The sequence below is a fragment of the Dendrobates tinctorius genome, unplaced genomic scaffold, assembly GCF_039654945.1.
Source record: "Dendrobates tinctorius isolate UK_male_01 unplaced genomic scaffold, ASM3965494v1 ptg000028l, whole genome shotgun sequence".
Lineage (NCBI taxonomy): Eukaryota > Metazoa > Chordata > Amphibia > Anura > Dendrobatidae > Dendrobates > Dendrobates tinctorius.
In genome coordinates, this window is record NW_027361696.1 from 49,593,185 (window position 1) to 49,612,671 (window position 19,487).

The window sequence follows — 19,487 nt, forward strand, 5'->3', positions numbered from 1 at the left end:
AGCGAACTCTGTTGACTCACAGAGCCGCACAGCCGCTGAACGCGAATACCGGAGCCTGTTTAGCTCACAGAGCCCGGCCAAAAAGCGCACAGAAAGCGGCCACAGAACTCTACCCCAAGGACACGGGGTTAGAGTTCTTCTAGGCCCTCTGAGCGCACGGCGTCGCTGCCGTGAACGCCGCTATAGACGCTGGCTACGGAATGTGGAGCACGTGCACTGTGGCGTGCCGAGTCACTGATGGGGACTAATGCCTGACTCCGACTCTGCCCTACCTACACCTAAGCCTGGGCGCTAGCAGGCTAGGCTGCACAACACATGCGTACCAAGGGTAGGGGTTTCATAATGAGTCAGTCACCAGAGACATTCATACGTACATACATCACTCACTCCTCATGGTCTGAAAATACAGAGTATCCTAGCGCATGGCCGAGCGGCCATGTGAACCTTTTATAGCCGCGAGCATCTGGGACCTTCCTGGCTTCTCGGATGGGCCAATCCGAAAAGGAGCAGGACCTGAGCACGTGACCTTCGATCTCCAATGGGAGATCACTCCACGGGCATGCTCAGTGGCCCGACATGAGGACTTAGTCCCTGGAGAATCTCGCTGCTGTGCAGTCTGCATTGCCATAGCTGTGCCAGAGGTGGCAGCAGCAAGCAAACCCACGGAGGTGTTCTGGGCAGAGTGCTGGGACCGAGTTTGCTGAGCAACCTCCTCTGCGGCTGGGGAGGAATGGGAGACCACCGGGAGCAGGGCTCGGGATTCCTGCTGTGCAGCAACAGGAACCCAATGCCTGACACACACTGACAGCGCAATGGTGACATGTACTGACCGCAAACACTGACAGCTCAATGACCCACATGTACTGAGGACTGAGGGTCCTTTGGCCCATTCTGTCTCTGGTCAACCATTTTCGTTTTTATTGTTCCCATAAAGTGAACTTCACCCTTTCTGGAGCCTCAGGATGCTGCTGCTATGCACTAAATATAGTATTATGGGCAGGAACAAATGGCTGTACAGAGGTATACTACAGGGGGTCAGTCACACATTCCCCCTGCCGCCACATACCAGAACAATACTTATTTCACTTAGCTGCTGTCTTTCTTACCGCAGATCGGAGCAACAGTTGGCGAACTACAAATCCCATCAATCATATGAAAAGGGCACACAAGACATGACATGATGTGCTTTATTGGATACAAATATAGTAGTGGATGGATCGTCTTCTTATTACGGGATCTCGCTGTCGGTCTGAGGAGAAAACGAGAGTGATAAAAATGTCATCACAACATGCAAAAATCAAGCAATCTCACAGCCCCTTGGATGGAAAAATAATGGCGATACAAAACAAAATTGTATTTTTTTTTTACAAATTTCCAAATTTTACTTAAAACTCAGTAAAAAATTAAAGAAAAGACGATAAAAGTATGGTTTTGCCATAATCATACAAAGAAACGCTTTGTCAGGTCTTCAAAAATAAAACTCAAAAAACAAGGACTGAATTGTTATTTTTCACCATTTTTTCGACTTTTCAGCACATCAAATTGTAAATTGAATGATATGATTAAAAAGTATATCTCAAAGCCCTCATTGACAGACAAAATTAAAAAATGACGCGCCTTAAGGAAGAGAAGGAAAAAAACGAAAATTGGGAAGGGGTTGGAGAGCCGCCATAATGGTTTGGGGGTCCTGTTGGAGATTTTGCATCGGAGCCCACGAGCGTCACTGATTACAACCCACCTGGAGGCGGTGATACACCCAGTCCAGGAGCGTGGTGAGATTGGTGTAGACTCCTGGACGATTGGGTCTCCCACAACCTTCTCCCCAGCTGACAATGCCAACCTGCCACCATAAGCCACCCTCCTGGCAGACGAGAGGACCCCCACTGTCTCCCTGCAAAAGAGAAGAAAAATAACATACCAGTTATAGTCTATCCTGTCCATGAACCCGGAAGCTCCATTATCACCCCGTTATCTACAAATGAGAAAACAATATGTTTGATTAGTCCTAATGATTTTATAATTTAGATTAAGCCGAGGGTTTATTGCTTCATTATTGTCTGCCGCTAAGCCATGGGGAAAATCGTCATCTCTCTAGGTATACAGAAAGGCTGGAAAGGACAAGGGTCAGAGACTTGGTTACAGCCCACCATTGGAGAGGGATCCATGTTCTCAGAGGTTGGACACCGCTCATCACAAAGAGATGGCATCCAATCAATATCCCATGACTTTATAAGATGGCAGTATCAAGTACAACAGCGGAGACGATAAGATAAGGGGATCAATACACCACTGTGATCAGGGGATTAATGTGTTATGTACAATAATTAGATTATATCATTCCGTCATTTACATGGATGAAAGTGCAATCAATTTCTCCTTGTGTTCCCATCAGTGCAGTTATCACTGTACACAATGCACTCTGTCCCAGTGCGCAGACCGCTGAGCCCGGGCCGAGCACTGATTATAGGCACATGAAATAGTGATTAATTCTTCTATTTAATGCGAGGGGTTAGTTACCTGATATAAATGTAAGGGCGTCATAACACACCCCTCAGCTGCTGCAGAACCTCCTTTAATCCACCATTGTTTGATATGAAATTTAAAAAAAATGTCTGCAGCAGCTTTGGTGTATTATGAGGTTCTGCAGCAGCTGAGATGTATTATGAGGTTCTGCAGTAGCTGAGATGTATTATGATGATCTGCAGCAGCTGAGGTGTATTATGAGGTCCTGCAGCAGCTTTGGTGTATTATGAGGTTCTGCAGAAGCTGAAGTGTATCATGAGGTTCTGCAGCAGCTTTGGTGTATTATGAGGTTCTGCAGAAGCTGAAGTGTATTATGAGGTTCTGCAGCAGCTGAGATGTATTATGAGGTTCTGCAGTAGCTGAGATGTATTATGATGATCTGCAGCAGCTGAGGTGTATTATGAGGTCCTGCAGCAGCTTTGGTGTATTATGAGGTTCTGCAGAAGCTGAAGTGTATTATGAGGTTCTGCAGCAGCTTTGGTGTATTATGAGGTTCTGCAGAAGCTGAAGTGTATTATGAGGTTCTGCAGCAGCTGAGGTGTATTATGAGGTTCTGCAGTAGCTGAGATGTATTATGATGATCTGCAGCAGCTGAGGTGTATTATGAGGTTCTGCAGCAGCTTTGGTGTATTATGAGGTTCTGCAGAAGCTGAAGTGTATTATGAGGTTCTGCAGCAGCTGAGGTGTATTATGATCTGCAGAAGCTGAGATGTATTATGATGATCTGCAGCAGCTGAGGTGTATTATGAGGTCCTGCAGCAGCTGAGGTGTAATATGAAGTTCTGCAGCAGCTGAGGTGTATTGAGGTTCTGCAGCAGCTGAGGTATATTATGAGGTTCTGCAGTAGCTGAGAAGTATTATGATGATCTGCAGCAGCTGAGGTATATTATGAGGTCCTGCAGCAGCTGAGGTGTAATATGAGGTGCTGCAGCAGCTGAGATATACTATGATGGTCTGCAGCAGCTGAGGTGTAGTATGAAGTTTTGCAGCAGCTGAGGTGTATCATGAGGTTCTGCAGCAGCTGAGGTGTATCATGATGTTCTGCAGCAGCTGGTGTATATTATGAGGTTCTGCAGCAGCTGACATGTATTATGAGGTTCTGCAGCAGCTGAGGTGTATCATGATGTTCTGCAGCAGCTGGTGTATATTATGAGGTTCTGCAGCAGCTGACATGTATTATGAGGTTCTGCAGCAGTTGAGGTGTATTATGTTCTGTAGCAGCTGACATGTGCTGTATTATGAGGTTCTGCAGCAGCTTTGGTGTATTATGAGGTTCTACAGAAGCTGAGATATATTATGAGGTTCTGCAAAAGCTGAGGTGTATTATGAGGTTCTGCAACAGCTGAGATGTATTATGATGATCTGCAGCAGCTGAGGTGTATTATGAGGTTCTGCAGCAGCTGGTGTATATTATGAGGTTCTGCAGCAGCTGACATGTATTATGAGGTTCTGCAGCAGCTGAGGTGTATTATGATGTTCTGCAGCAGCTGGTGTATATTATGAGGTTCTGCAGCAGCTGACATGTATTATGAGGTTTTGCAGCAGCTGAGGTGTATCATGATGTTCTGCAGCAGCTGGTGTATATTATGAGGTTCTGCAGCAGCTGTGGTGTGTATTATGATGATCTGCAGCAGCTGAGGTATATTATGAGGTCCTGCAGCAGCTGAGGTGTAATATGAGGTGCTGCAGCAGCTGAGATATACTATGATGGTCTGCAGCAGCTGAGGTGTAGTATGAAGTTTTGCAGCAGCTGAGGTGTATCATGAGGTTCTGCAGCAGTTGAGGTGTATCATGAGGTTCTGCAGCAGCTGAGGTGTATCATGATGTTCTGCAGCAGCTGGTGTATATTATGAGGTTCTGCAGCAGCTGACATGTATTATGAGGTTCTGCAGCAGCTGAGGTGTATCATGATGTTCTGCAGCAGCTGGTGTATATTATGAGGTTCTGCAGCAGCTGACATGTATTATGAGGTTCTGCAGCAGCTGAGGTGTATCATGATGTTCTGCAGCAGCTGGTGTATATTATGAGGTTCTGCAGCAGCTGACATGTATTATGAGGTTCTGCAGCAGCTGAGGTGTATTATGTTCTGTAGCAGCTGACATGTGCTGTATTATGAGGTTCTGCAGCAGCTTTGGTCTATTATGAGGTTCTACAGAAGCTGAGATATATTATGAGGTTCTGCAAAAGCTGAGGTGTATTATGAGGTTCTGCAACAGCTGAGATGTATTATGATGATCTGCAGCATCTGAGGTGTATTATGAGGTTCTGCAGCAGCTGAGGTGTTATATGAAGTTCTGCAGCAGCTGAGGTGTATTGAGGTTCTGCAGCAGCTGTGGTGTGTATTATGATGATCTGCAGCAGCTGAGGTATATTAGGAGGTCCTGCAGCAGCTGAGGTGTAATATGAGGTGCTGCAGCAGCTGAGATATACTATGATGGTCTGCAGCAGCTGAGGTGTAGTATGAAGTTTTGCAGCAGCTGAGGTGTATCATGAGGTTCTGCAGCAGCTGAGGTGTATTATGATGTTCTGCAGCAGCTGGTGTATATTATGAGGTTCTGCAGCAGCTGACATGTATTATGAGGTTTTGCAGCAGCTGAGGTGTATCATGATGTTCTGCAGCAGCTGGTGTATATTATGAGGTTCTGCAGCAGCTGACATGTATTATGAGGTTCTGCAGCAGCTGAGGTGTATTATGATGTTCTGTAGCAGCTGGCATGTACTGTATTATGAGATTCTGCAGCAGCTGGTGTATATTATGAAGTTCTGGAACAGCTGAGATGTATTATGAGGTTCTGCAGCAGCTGAGGTGTATTATGAGATTCTGCAGCAGCTTGTGTATATTATGAGGTTCTGCAGCAGCTGTGGTGTATTATGAGGTTCTGCAGCAGCTGAGGTGTATTATGAGTTTCTGCAGCAACTGAGGTGTATTATGAGGTTCTGCAGCAGCTGAGGTGTATTATGAGGTTCTCCAGCAGCTGAGGTGTATTATGAGGTTCTCCAGCAGCTGAGGTGTATTATGATGTTCTGCAGCAGCTGACGTGTATTATGAGATTCTGCAGCAGCTGGTGAATATTATGAGGTTCTGCAGCAGCTGACATGTATTATGAGGTTCTGCAGCAGCTGAGGTGTATTATGATGTTCTGTAGCAGCTGAGGTGTATTATGAGGTTCTGCAGCAGCTGACGTGTATTATGAGGTTCTGCAGCAGCTATCCAGCAGTTGATAAGAAGAATGAGCGTCCTGTAACATTAACCTGTGACGCCCTTCTTCTGCATGAGGAGACAGGCAGTGCCTTCCTATCTCCGCTTATCTCCGTGTTCTGATATTAGCTGTATCACTAATATAAATGTCATTTACAGACATGTCTCCATTGTGAATGTAACATTGGATACCTGACACGAGTCCACCTTTCCATCCAGATAACCAGCACATAACATGCGGGCACTGATCAGTCCCGGGTAATACGAGGACTGGTTACACAGCTCATTGCTGATCAGATGCACCTTGGCTTCTCGGAGAACCGGAGACAATTGCCCTGAAATAATTAAAACAGTAAAAAAAAAAAAAAAAAGATTAATACTGTAACAATGAGAAACTAGAGGACACATTCAGCGCAAAACTATTAAATCTAAGCATGAATCACCTCCTCCTTACAGCCCCATACATATTACATTTGGTGCAGGTCTCCACAGCTTTATTTGGGGGAGGCAAGGATCATGCATGCTGACTGTAATCCCTTGGAGATTCGGCCATTTTTCAATTTTTCCTCCCCTTCTTCCTAGAGCCATTACTTTTTTATTTTTCAGTCGACAGAGTTGTGTGGGGCTTATATTTTTTATCATTATCATTTTGGGATCTATACCACTTTCTGATCCTTTTGAATTATTTTTTTTGGGGGGGATGATGTTCTGAGTTCTGAGATATTTTTATCATCTTGGAATTCACCAGAATATTATTAGTTCTCACAATTATGTACATGGTGATACCAAATGTGTTATTTTTAAGATTTTTCTATTTACATTTTGAAGAAAAAAAGGATGATTTAAATTTTTACATTTTTGTTCTGTATATACGGTAAATACAGTCATGGCCAAAATTGTTGGCACCCTTGAAATTGTTCAAGAAAATAAAGTATTTTTACCAGGAAATTATTACAATTCCACATATTTTGTTATACACACATTTATTTCCTTTGTGTGTAGTGGAACAACGCAATAAAACAGAGAAAAAAAAAATTGGACATAATTTCACACAAAGCCCCAAAAATGGGCCGGACAAAATTGTTGGCACTCTTCATCTTAATCTTTGGTTGCAACCTGTGGAATAAATAACTGCAATTAGTCGCTTCCTATAACGATCAACAAGCTTCTTATACCTCTCAAGTGGATTTTTTGACCACTCTTCTTTTGCAAACTGCTCCAAGTCTCTCATATGACACAGGTGATCAATGGGATTTAGATCCGGACTCATTGCTGACCACTTCAGAACTCTCCAGCGCTTTGTTTCCCATCCATTTCTAGGTCCTTCTTGAAGTATGTTTGTAGTCGTTGTCCTGCTGGAAGACCCATGACCTAGGACACAAACCTAGCGTTTGCGACCCAAAATCTCTTGATAATCTTCAGATTTCATGATGCCTTGCACACAGTCAAGGCACCCAGTGCCAAAGGAAGCAAAACAACCCAAAACATTGTTGAAACTCCACCATATCTGACTGTAGGTACTGTGTTCTTTTCTTTGTATGCTTTATTCCATTTTCAGTACAGTAAAACAATGTGCTTTACCAAAAAGCTCCTGGTTTTACATCTGTCCACAAGACGCTTTCCCAGAAAGATTTTTGCTTACTCACGTACATTTTGGCAAACTGCAGTGTAGCTTTTTTATGTCAGTGTCAACAGTTGGGCCCTGCTGGTTCTCCTGCCATAGTGTTGCATTGCACTCAAATGTTTGGGATAGTTCACGCTGACACTGATGAACACTTGGCCTGAAGGACAACTTGAATTTCTTGAGAACTTGATTGAGGCTGTTTAGCCACCATCCGGACTATCCTGGGTTTCAACCTTTCATCAATTTTTTCTCTGCCGTCCTCATCCAGGTAGAATAGCTACAGTGCCATGGGTTGTAAACTTCTTGATTATGTTGTGCACTGTGGACAAAGGAACATCACAATTTCTGGAGATTGACTTGTAACCTTGAGATTGTTGATATTGTTCAAGAATTTTGGATCCCAATTGCTCAGACAGTTCTCGTCTCTTTCTGTTCTTCATGCTTAGTGTGGAACAAACACACAAGGCAAAAATTATGTCATCTTCTCCCCTTTTTATCTGGTTTCAGGTGTGATTTTCATATTGCCCACATCTGTTACTTGCCACAGGTGAGTCTGAACGAGCATCACATGCTTGGAATAAGGTTGTTTATCCACAATATTGGAAAGTGGCAAGAATTTTGTTCCGCAAATGTTTTGGGCTTTGTGTGACATTATGTCCAATTTGCCTTTTTTAATTTTTTTCTTTGTGTTGCTCCAATACACACAAAAAGAAATAAACATATATGTAACAAAACGTGTAATTGAAATAATTTTCTGTAACAATTTAAAGGGGGCCAACACTTCCGACCATGACTGTATGTATGTATATATATACTGTATATACAGTATATTTCATACTTTTAATATCATTATTACTATTATTTTAAATGTACCTTAACCCCTTACCAACTGCTGATACGCCTTTTAATGACGGCAGTTAATGGTACTTATTCCTCAGCGCCACTTTTTAACGGTGCTAAGAAATAAGTGTATAGTACCCCCAGCACTGGAAAATCTCCAGGGTCTCAGCTTGCGCAGTACCACCAGCGGGACACCCACGCCGGACCCCCCCGCCGCTGGAACCGCAGCTAGACCCCCGCCTGGACACGCCGCTGGACCCGCCACTGGACCCCCTGCCAGGACCAACCGCCGGATCGCCGCCAGGACCTGCCGCCGGACCCCCCACCGATTGACTACACGCGTCGGATCCCGCCGCTGCCTGCCCACCCACCTCCGTTCAGTCACAGCCAGCAGGAAAGACTGTGGCTTGCGGCCTGTGCTTGAGATGGGGTGCGGGCGCCCTCTGGTGGTGCCGCACCCCATCACCAGCCGCAAACCACGGTGGGGGGGGGAGAGACAGCCGCCACCCCCAGCGCCACAGAGCTGCCCCAATCATGATGTCACTGCCCTCGCAATGCGATAGCATCAGGCCCACACTAGTGTCAACTAGTGTCGGCTGTTAGTGAACAGAACTACAGACGTGGCTGACGCTCTAGTTGGCACATGATAGCAAGTGTTCAGAGCGCATCCTCGTGGTTACTGCTGGAACCAGCAGAGCCCGACCATGTATATATTACATTATATGTCTGGTGTCTGTATCATATGGTATCTGCTCTATTCATTATCTATGGAAGTGATGGAAATAGCTGAGCGCAGCATTCAACAGCTCTATAGATAATGAATAGAGCAGGGGCTGAGCATGTACAACTCTGCTTTATCCAGGGCGTGACTGCAGACCCCTGTTCTCAGGATCTCTGTGGGGCCCAGTGGTTGAATACCCAGTGATCAACAAGTTATCCAAGATCCGATGGATCACACATACATCGTACATATACCATACATCCATACGCACAAACAACATACATACACATACCATACATACACACAGATACACATACGTACACACACATACCCTACATATATAAACACACTTATATACACATATATTATACACATACCCTACACATATACTGTCTATACACACACATACATACACAGATGTACAGACACATACATATACATACACAGATGTAAGAGACACATACATACACATAGATACCCACATATACTGTACATAGATACACACATATATACACACACACACATAGATAAACACATTTACATATACAGGTACACACACATACATACTGTATATTGTACATACATACACACACAGGTACGCATACATACACAGGGATACACACATAAACTGTACATAAATACACAGATGCACACACACATACATGTACTGTACACACACATATACAAACACACACATAATAATTTATAATATCAGGTATTAAGATGAGCCATGGAGGAGGTCGGCCTCATAGTTCAGCTAGAGAAGCCTGCAGAACTCATTGTGGGGGATGGGGACACAGCAGAAAGGACTGATATCAGCCTCCTGCTGCTGTGCTGTCCTGTGCTGTGAGCCTTCTCCCATGACCTCTTCTCTGAGTTGCTGGGATTAGAACAGTGGAAGGAGCAGACTACACACTGTAAGTTCTGCTCTTCCTCCACTTTTGTTCCCCAGTGTGCTGTGTGGCCCGGGCTCCCTGACTACAGGTGAGCACTCTCCATTTGGACACGTCATGCAGGACAGAGACGGCAGCCAGTGAGCGCTCTCCTCAGTCTGGTGGTGCGTTCATTGGCCAGCGTCTCTCCCTTCTTGACACTCCCCTTTTTGAACTCCTGCACTCTGCGTGCCGATCTCTCCCCGGCTCTGGGTAGTTGCATGATTATTACATTAGGGAGTGAGAGGGGCCCGATGCTGCATGACACGGGGCTCCTTTCACTCCCACCCTCAATCTTGACTTAGTGGCCCCATAGCAGCTGCATACTGTGCCACTATGGGCAGTACGCCCCTGCCTGCAGGGGTCTCCCTCCACCTTCAGGCCCTGGTGCAGTTGCACAGGAAGTATGTCCGCCCCTGGTTGGGGCTAAAGTTAGGATTTGGGGCTATGGTTAGGGTTTGAGGCTAGAGTTAGGGTTGGGGCTAGGGTTACGGTTGGATTTGGGTTACGGTTGTGTTCGAGTTGCGGTTGTGTTGAGGTTAGGGTGGTGATGGGGTTAAGGTTATGGTGGGGTTAGGGTTGGGATTAGGGTTAGGGCTGTGTTACTGTTGGAGCTAGAATTGGGGGGTTTCCACTGTTTAGGCACATCAGAGGGTCTCCAAACGTGACATGGTGCCCGCCAGCCATTCCAGCCAATTTTGCATTCAAAAAGACACATGGTGCTCCCTTCCTTCTGAGTCCTGCCATGCATCCAAACAGTTGCTTTCCCCCACGTATGAGGTATCAGCTTACTCAGGAGAAATTGCACAACAAATCGTGTGGTCAATTTTCTCCTGTTACCCTTGTGAGAATAAAAAAAGTTTGGGTCTAAAGTACATTTTTTGTGAAAAATGTTAATTGTTTCCTTCCACATTGCTTTAGTTCCCAAAGTCAATTCAAATGTGATTTGGTCCCTAAAAAAATGGTTTTGCATATTTTGTTGGAAAAATGAGAAATCGCTGGGCAACTTTTAACCCTTTATAGCGTCCTAATAAAAAAAAATTATGTTTCCAAAATTGTGCTGATGTAAAGTTGACATGTGGGAAATGTTATTTATTAACTATTTTGTGTGACACAACTCTCTGATTTAAGGGCACAAAAATTAAAAGTTTGAAAATTGCAAAATTTTCAAACTTTATGCCCAATTTCCTTTTTTTTTTTTTTTTCAAAAATAAATGCAAGTCATTTCGAAGAAAATTTACCACTAACATGAAGTACAATATGTCACGAAAAAACAATCTCAGAATCAGTGGAATCTGTTGAAACGTTCCAGAGCTATAAATTCATAAAGTGACAGTGGTCAGAATTGTAAAAATTGGCCTGGTCATTAAGGTCAAAATGGGCTCGGTCACTAAGGGGTTAATTTTTTGTATCAGTCCTTTTAGACGGTCTTGAACTTGTAAGTTTACTGTTTCTCATGACTATATCTCCGATGAAGTCCAGATAAAGGCTGGGAGCATCATAGGTGTACAAATATGGCAGACATGGGGGCATTCACTGGGCCATCTCCCTGCTGCCATTAAAATGAAATTAGAGATAGATAGTATGAATTTACCCAACTCCCTATTTTCTATGAACCGAGAAAAAAATATGTTCCATTAGTCATAATGATTTTAAAATTTAAATTAAGTGGGGATTTGTGGCTTTATTATTGAGCAAAATGACAGAAAGCAGTTTAATGTCATGGTGAAAAATGTCAACTGTAGATATACGAGAGAAGGAAAATGATCAGAGGCTGGGTTACATACCATTCAGATCTACCATTGCACCCGGTCACCTTACCTCCTTCACTCACATGTCCCCAACCGCTGATCCAACAGTTGCCCCTTGTTTGGAACTGCTGACGTGTTCTGGGTAGACACACGGGCCGGAGGGTCTCTGCAGGAAAGAGAACACAGAGAAGCGACAACAAGCTACAAAAAAACACATAAAACACCCAGGGATTTGTGGGAATAATAAATGGGAGAAGTATACAAAGCGCTTTCGTGGCTCCCATGAAGGACCCTACTCTTCTCTGAAAACGCCACTCCACTTAACTATTTCTGTAAGGCATCTGTCTCCAGCAGAAGTTCTCCCCCACTGCTCTGTCTTCAACAGGAGCTCTCCCCCACTGCTCTGTCTCCAGCAGGAGCTCTCCGCCACTGCTCTGTCTCCAGCAGGAGCTCAACCCCACCCCTCTGCCTCCAGCAGGAGCTCTCCACCACTGCTCTACCTCCAGCAAGAGCTCTCCACCACTGCCCTGTCTCCAGCATGAGCTCTCCCCCATAGCTCTGTCTCCACCAAGAGCTCCACTCCACCACTGCTCTGTCTCCAGCAAAAGCTCTCCAACAATGCTCTGCCTCCAGCAGGAGCTCTCCCCACTGCTCTGTCTCCAGCAGGAACTATCCCCCACTGCTCTGTCTCCAGAAAGAGCTCTCCCCCACTGCTGTGTCTCCAGAAGGAGCTCTCCCCCACCGCTCTGTCTCCAGCAGGAGCTCTCCCCCACTGCTCTGTCTCCAGCAGGAGCTCTCCCCCACTGCTCTGTCTCCAGCAGGAGCTCTCCCCCACTGCTCTGTCTCCAGCAGGAGCTCTCCCCCACTGCTCTGTCTCCAGCAGGAGCTCTCCCCCACTGCTCTGCCTCCAGCAAGAGCTCTCCCCCCCAGCTCTGTCTCCACCAAGAGCTCCACTCCACCACTGCTCTGTCTCCAGCAAAAGCTCTCCAACAATGCTCTGCCTCCAGCAGGAGCTCTCCCCCACAGCTCTGTCTCCAGAAAGAGCTCTCCCCCACTGCTCTGTCTCCAGAAGGAGCTCTCCCCCACCGCTCTGTCTCCAGCAGGAGCTCTCCCCGACCGCTCTGTCTCCAGCAGGAGCTCTCCCCCACTGCTCTGTCTCCAGCAGGAGCTCTCCGCCACTGCTTTGTCTCAAGTGTAGGAGGGAGAGTCCCCACTGTGTAACCGGGCCGGAACCAAGGAGACTGTCACTAGGGAGACTGTTTCCGGGGGACATAATTGGAGGACGGACCAGAGACAGTTCTAGAAGGAGTGGGGGCGGAGCAGGTATAAAAGGAGCTGAGAACGTGAGCAGGGGGCACTCGACAGAGCGGGAGATAAGGAGCAGGGAGCCTAGGTGGTGCCAGAGAGCCAGAGCCAGAAGGAGTGAGCGACGACCAGAGAGACTCACGAAGGACAGGGAGGAGACAGCACTGAGCAGCTCAGCAGCGGGACACCGACCGAACGACCGCGCTCCCGTCATTCGCCTGCCTGCCGCCTCCCGCGGCTGCCACTGCTCGACTCCAGCCCGCGGCTGCGGCCTGCCGCTGCTCGGCCCCTACCTGCAGCTGCGGCCTACACGACTCGGGCCCCCGCTGTCCCCATTCTGCCTCCACCGGGAGGCGCAACGCAGAGGAACTTTTCAGGGGCCTGTTGTGCCCACACTCCACCTGGGCGTAGGAACGCCAGAAGCTCGTGCCAACTCCTCGTCGGCTGGGCCCAGCAGCTGAGACACCGAAGACTCCTTTCCACACTCCGACACCTGCACCCACACACAGGATAGTTCAGCAATGGCCCAGATTGCGGCTCCATACTTAGAGGATAGCAGAGCACCTTTCGTGGGTCCTTGCTTCATAACACGAGATGTGCTGAGAGGTGGGTGGAGTTAGGTATAAAAGAGTGGGAAGGTTTAGAATTGGAGTTCAGTTCAGTTCAGTCTGGAGTTCAGTCTGAGAGCAGGCTGACAGGAGGTCAGCCTGAGGGGAGGTCAAGGCGGAGGAAGACAGTCAGTCAGGAGAAGCTGAGGACTGGTCTTGGTGGAACGAGCTCCCCAGAAGAGAGATAGAAGAGAGAGTGCTGCAGCTGCCTCAGTGATCTGAGCCAGCTGGCACGGGAAAGGAACAGAAGGAGAAAGACGTAGAACTGCAACCTAAGCTTCCATAAGAGAGAGAAGGAACAGCGCGGAACGGAGGAGTAGGAGAACAGAAAGGAATTGTGGGTTAGAAGAGGAACCCTGCCTATAGGTTCTCAGCGCAAGGCCGGGGCCCGGTAACCGAGGTTGTATGGACACTTATGGTTCTGCAGCAGACACCGGTGGAGTAGTTGGCTGTAAATGCACTACTCTCATCTAAGACTTGGGACACAACAGCAACACGGATAGAGAGCCGGGATCCAGGAGCATCCCTGAGCAGGCTACAGCTGTCTGTCATACAAGTAAGGTTCTAGGAACATCTGACAGGAGGAACTTCAGAGTACCACGGTACTGGAGCTCTTCACACTAAAAGGCGCAATAGAGGAGTCGTTCAGGAAAGATACATGTTGGCGGAGTGTTGGAGAGGAGAGCCCTGACTTGCCCAGGAGGTTGATTGAGTCTCTGCCCCGGAGGACACGGCATGGAAGCGGGCACCAGTGTGCACTACGAACTGTGAGTAAAGCTTTGAAACTGCAAGCCCTGGTGTCTTCCATTCATTGGTGCGCCAACACCATCAGCACTGCTACATCTGGGTACCAACATTCCTCACACCGCCTGCGCCTATACACTGCCCTGGGGTTACAGCTTCACCTGTGGGGAGCTACACCATCTATGCTGCAACACACCATCAGCCCCAGAGGATCTGCAAGCAGTGTTGGCTTAATATCTTGCTTGCCAAACACCACAGGTGGCGTCACAAACTATTCCTATAAACTACATTAAAAACCACCATTGATATTGGGCGCCCAGGGCCACGGACCGGGTCACAGCTGCCGTGATACTTACCCCTTGACACCAGCCCGGTACCGAGTACCCCACAGCCCTGGGACGGGGCGACCCAAATTTTGGCGTCACGAACAGGATGACGAGACCCGATGCCATCGGGTTCTGTGCACCTGAAATTTGTGAGACTTTGTGCTTTTGAAAATGTGCAGAAGACTTGATTTGATAGACTGTAAAATGGACATTAGAAATGGCCGCTGGCGAGGAGAAGAAGGGCGTGAAGAGATGGGAGGTCCTAAGAAAAGACAGCGAAGAGTATTGGGCCTTCCCTGCCTGAATTACTATGTGACAGCGACATGGCCCACCCCCCGAGGGGTTCGTATACTGGCTTGGTATGGAGGCGCTGGAAGAAGACGCCACCCCCGGAAGGCGGGGCAGAAGAAGCCAGTGGTGGGAAAGGGGCCGAGGCAGGAAGAACGCGAGAACGCCATTTTGGAGAGTGAGGGAAGGAGGCCTGCGGAGCGCGGGGAAACGGATCTCCCTGGCGCCATGGCTGAAGGCTCCGACCCGATCTCAAGAATGAATCACCAACAGCTGGAGGACGAGATTATTCAGCTGACGCGCCGCCTGAGACTGAGGCGAGAAGCGCTATGGACATTAAACCTGCAGCGTGCCCAGGAGGGGCCTACACCTGCAGCACCCGCGACACCGGTACCCGCAGCTGTTGCATCGGATCTTTTCCTGGCAGACCTTGCAGAGCTTGGAGCCGCTGCCATGCCATCGGCAGCGTATACTGTCCCCTCTTTGCCGCTGATACCGGAGGAGCTGTATACAGCCCAGGGAGCTGAAGCGGAGGAAGAGAAGCTCCTGCCCGGACCTGTTGCGGCTGCGAAGGTCCCGCCAGCGAACCCAGCGGAACAGGAGCTGCTATTGGCTCCACCGCCGTCCCCGGTGTCTCACCGAGCAGCGCCCGCTGCCACGGACCAGGTCACAGCTGCCGTGATACTTTCCCCCTGACACCGGCCCGGTACCGAGTACCCCACAGCCCTGGGACAGGGCGACCCAGACACACCGACCACCACTCTGACGGATATAAGAGGAGGATAAGTGACACGTTGTAATTGATCAATCATAGTTCCTGGACCCGTAGTCGGCCATACCGCGGCCTCATACTTTAGTTACCGTTTCCGACAGGGTAGTTATCGTATTACCTGTATATTATTGTTCTGATCCCTGCGATGATAACTGTTGTTAGCTTGTTGGTTACTCGAGATAGCCCCTATAGATACATATATATATATATATAATAGTTACGTTCTAAGCTCACTTCGGCTCCCGTCTCGTCACTGCATCCCGCGTACCTGTGATTACTACACCAGCAGGAACTCTCCGCCACTGCTTTGCCTCCTGCAGGAGCTCTCCGCCACTGCTCTGCCTCCAGCAGGAGCTCTCTGCCACTGCTCTGCCTCCAGCAGGAGCTCTCTGCCACTGCTCTGCCTCCAGCAAGAGCTCTCTGCCACTGCTCTGCCTCCAGCAGGAGCTCTCCGCCACTGCACTGCCTCCAGCAGGAGCACTCCACCACTGCTCTGCCTCCAGCAGGTGCTGGCCCCCACTGCTCTGTCTCCAGCAGGAGCTCTCCCCCACAGCTCTCTCTCCATCAAAAGCTCCACTCCACCACTGCTCTGTCTCCAGCAAAAGCTCTCCAACAATGCTCTGTCTCCAGCAAAAAACTCTCCACCAATGCTCTGTCTCCATCAGGAGCTCTCCATCACTGCTCTGTCTCCAACAGGAGCTCTCCTCCACTGCTTGGTCTCCAGCAGGACCTCTCCCCCACTACTCTGTATCCAGCAGGAGCTCTCCCCTACTGCTCTGTCTCCAGTAAGAGTTTTCCTCCACTGCCCTATCTCCAGCAAGCAGGCGCTCTCCCTTACTGCTCTCTCTATCACTGCTCTGTCTCCATCAGGAGGTCTCCACCACTGCTCTTTATGGGTCGCCCCTCACACCCAGGGCAGTGGGGTAGTCGGTACCGGGCCGGTGTCAGGGTGTCACAGCAGCGGTGACCCGGTCCGTGGCCCTGGGCGCCCAATATCAATGGCGGTGATGTCAATGGTGTTATAGCTTAGTTGAATAGTTCGTGACGCCACCCGTGGTGTTTGGCAAGTAAGATATTGAGCCAACGCTGCATGCAGATCCACTGGGACTGATGGTGTGGTGCAGCAAAGATGGTGTAGCTCCCCACAGGTGGAGCTGTAGTCCCAGGGCAGAGTGGGTGCAATGGAAGAGGAGAGGAGCAGAATGGTATAGATGCTGGTACCCAGATGTAGCTGTGCTGAAGGTGTTAGCGACGAATGAATGGAGGACACCAGGGCTTGCAGTTTTAAAGCTTACTCACAGTTTGTGGTACCCACTGGTGCCCGCCTTCGTGCCGTGTCCTCCAGGGTAGAGACTCAATCAACCTCCCGGGCAAGTCAGGGTTCTCCTCTCCAACACTCCGCCAACATGTGCCTTTCCTGAACGACTCCTCTATTGCGCCTTTTAATGTGAAGAGCTCCAGTACCGTAGTTCTCTGGAATTCCTCCTGTCAGATGTTCCTAGAACCTTACTTGTATGACAGACAGCTGTAGCCTCTATCGGGGACTCCTCTCAGAGTCCTGGCTCGCAAATCGGTTGCTGTTGTGTCCCAAGTCTTGGATGGGAGTAGTGCAATACAGCCAACTACTCCACCTGCTGCAGAATCATAAGTGTCCATACAACCTCGGGGGCCGGGCCCCGGCCTTGCGCTGAGAACCTGTAGGCAGGGTTCCTCTTCCAACCCACAACTCCTCTCTGTTCTCCTACTCCTTCGTTACGCGCTGTTCCTTCTCCCTCTTATGGAAGCTTAGGTTGCAGGTCTACGTCTTTCTCCTTCTCTTCTCTTTCCCGTGCCAGCTGGCTCAGATCACTGAGGCAGCTGCAGCACTCTTTCGAAACTGAACTCAAACTGAACTCAAAACTTCAGAACTGAACTCCTCTCGCCTGACCTCCCGTCAGACTGACCTACTATCCTCAACTTTCCCTCTCTTTTATACTAACTCCACCCATCTCCCAGCACATCTCGTGTTACGAAGCAGGGTTCCACAAAGGGTGCTCTGCTACCCCCAGCCTGAAGCTGCTAGGCGGACCTACTGAACTATCCTGTGTGTGGGATGCAGGTGTTAGAGTGTGGAAAGGAGTTCCCAACCTACCTACTTGGTGGGGCACTACACCTTAGGAGAAGGTGCAGTACCTCTGTGGCGACTGAGCCTAAGGGGTGCCACATTTACCCTGCAAGAATTCTCCATCACTGCTCTATCTCTAGCAGGCGCTCTCCATTTCTTCACTGTTCTGTCTCCAGCAGGGGCTCCCCAATACTGCTCTCTCTCTCCAGCACGAGCTGTCTACTACTGCTCTTTCTACTGCAAAAGCCCTCCACTACCGCTCTGTCTACTGCAGGAGCTCTCACCAATCTCTCTGTCTCAAACAAGAGACTGATCTGTCTACTGCAGGAGGTATACTGAACAGCTCTTTCTCCGGCATGAACTCTCGACCTCATACTCTGTCTCCAGCAGGAGCTCGACCCCACTGCTCTGTGTCCAGCACGAGCTTGGCCCCACTGCTCTGTATCCATCATGAGCTCGACCCTACTGCTGTCTCCAGCAAATGCTCAACTCCACTGCTCTGTCTCCAGAAAGAGCTCAACCCCATTGCTCTGTCTCCAGCAGGATATCGACCCCACTGCTCTGACTCCAGCAGGAGTTTGACCCCACTGCTCTGTCTCCAGCAGGAGCTTGACCCCACAGTTCTGTCTCCAGCAGGAGCTCAACACCCACTGCTCTTTCTCCAGCAAGACCTCAATCCCACTGCTCTTTCTCCAGCAGGACCTCAATCCCACTTCTCTGTCTCCAGCAGGTGCTCAACCTCACTGCTTTGTCCCCAGCAGGAGCTCGACCCTACTGCTCTGTCCCCAGCAGGAGCTCGACCCCACTGCTCTGTCCCCAGCAGGAGCTCGACCCCACTGCTCTGTCCCCAGCATGAGCTCTACCCCACTGCTCTGTCTCCAGCAGGATATTGACCCCACTGCTCTGACTCCAGCAGGAGCTCGACCCTACTGCTCTGTCACCAGCATGAGCTCGACCCCACCGCTCTGTCTCCAGCAGGAGCTCAACCCCACAGTTCTGTCTCCAGCAGGAGCTCAACCCCACTGGTCTGTCTACAGCAGGACCTCAATCCCACTGGTCTGTATACAGCAGGACCTCAATCCCACTGTTCTTTCTCCAGTAGGACCTCAATCCCATTGCTCTGTCTCCAGCAGGTGTTCAACCTCACTGCTCTGTCTCCAACAGAAGCTCGACCCCACTGCTCTGTCCCCAGCAGGAGCTCGACCCCACTGCTTTGTCTCCATCAAGAGCTCGACCCCACTGCTGTCTTCAGAAAATACTCGACCCTACTGCTCTGTCTCCAGCAAGAGCTCATCCCCACTGCTCTGTCTCCAGCAGGAGCACAACCCCACACCTCTGCCTCCAGCAGGAGCTAGACCTCACTGCTCTGTCTCCAGCATGAGCTCCACCCCACTGCTCTGTCTCCAGCAGGATATTGACCCCACTGCTCTGACTCCAGCAGGAGCTTGACCCCACTGCTCTGTCACCAGCATGAGCTCGACCCCGCTGCTCTGTCACGAGCATGAGCTTGACTCCACTGCTCTGTCTCCAACAGGAGCTTGACCTCACTGCTCTGTCTCCAACAGGAGCTCAACCCCACTGCTCTGTTTCCATCAGAATCTCAACCCCACTGCTCTGTCTCCAGCACAGGCTCGAACTCACTGCTCTGTCTCCAGCAGGTGCTCAACCTCACTGCTCTGTCTCCAACAGGAGCTCAACCCCACTGCTCTGTTTCCATTAGAATCTCAACCCCACTGCTCTGTCTCCAGCA

General features: G+C 49.1%; 1 protein-coding gene across 1 annotated transcript in view; it reads right to left on the reverse strand.

Moving 5' to 3' along the window:
* Positions 1 to 1,171: 1,171 nt before the first annotated feature.
* Positions 1,172 to 19,487, reverse strand: part of LOC141085000 (transmembrane protease serine 3-like) — a gene marked incomplete at its 5' end in the record, with an annotated part of 58,542 nt that continues 40,226 nt past the window's right edge. The window contains 4 exons of the mRNA XM_073569926.1: positions 1,172 to 1,249; positions 1,739 to 1,891; positions 5,915 to 6,057; positions 11,661 to 11,756. Coding sequence (XP_073426027.1) covers positions 1,229 to 1,249; positions 1,739 to 1,891; positions 5,915 to 6,057; positions 11,661 to 11,756 — 413 coding nt within the window. The remainder of the gene's footprint in view (positions 1,250 to 1,738; positions 1,892 to 5,914; positions 6,058 to 11,660; positions 11,757 to 19,487) is intronic.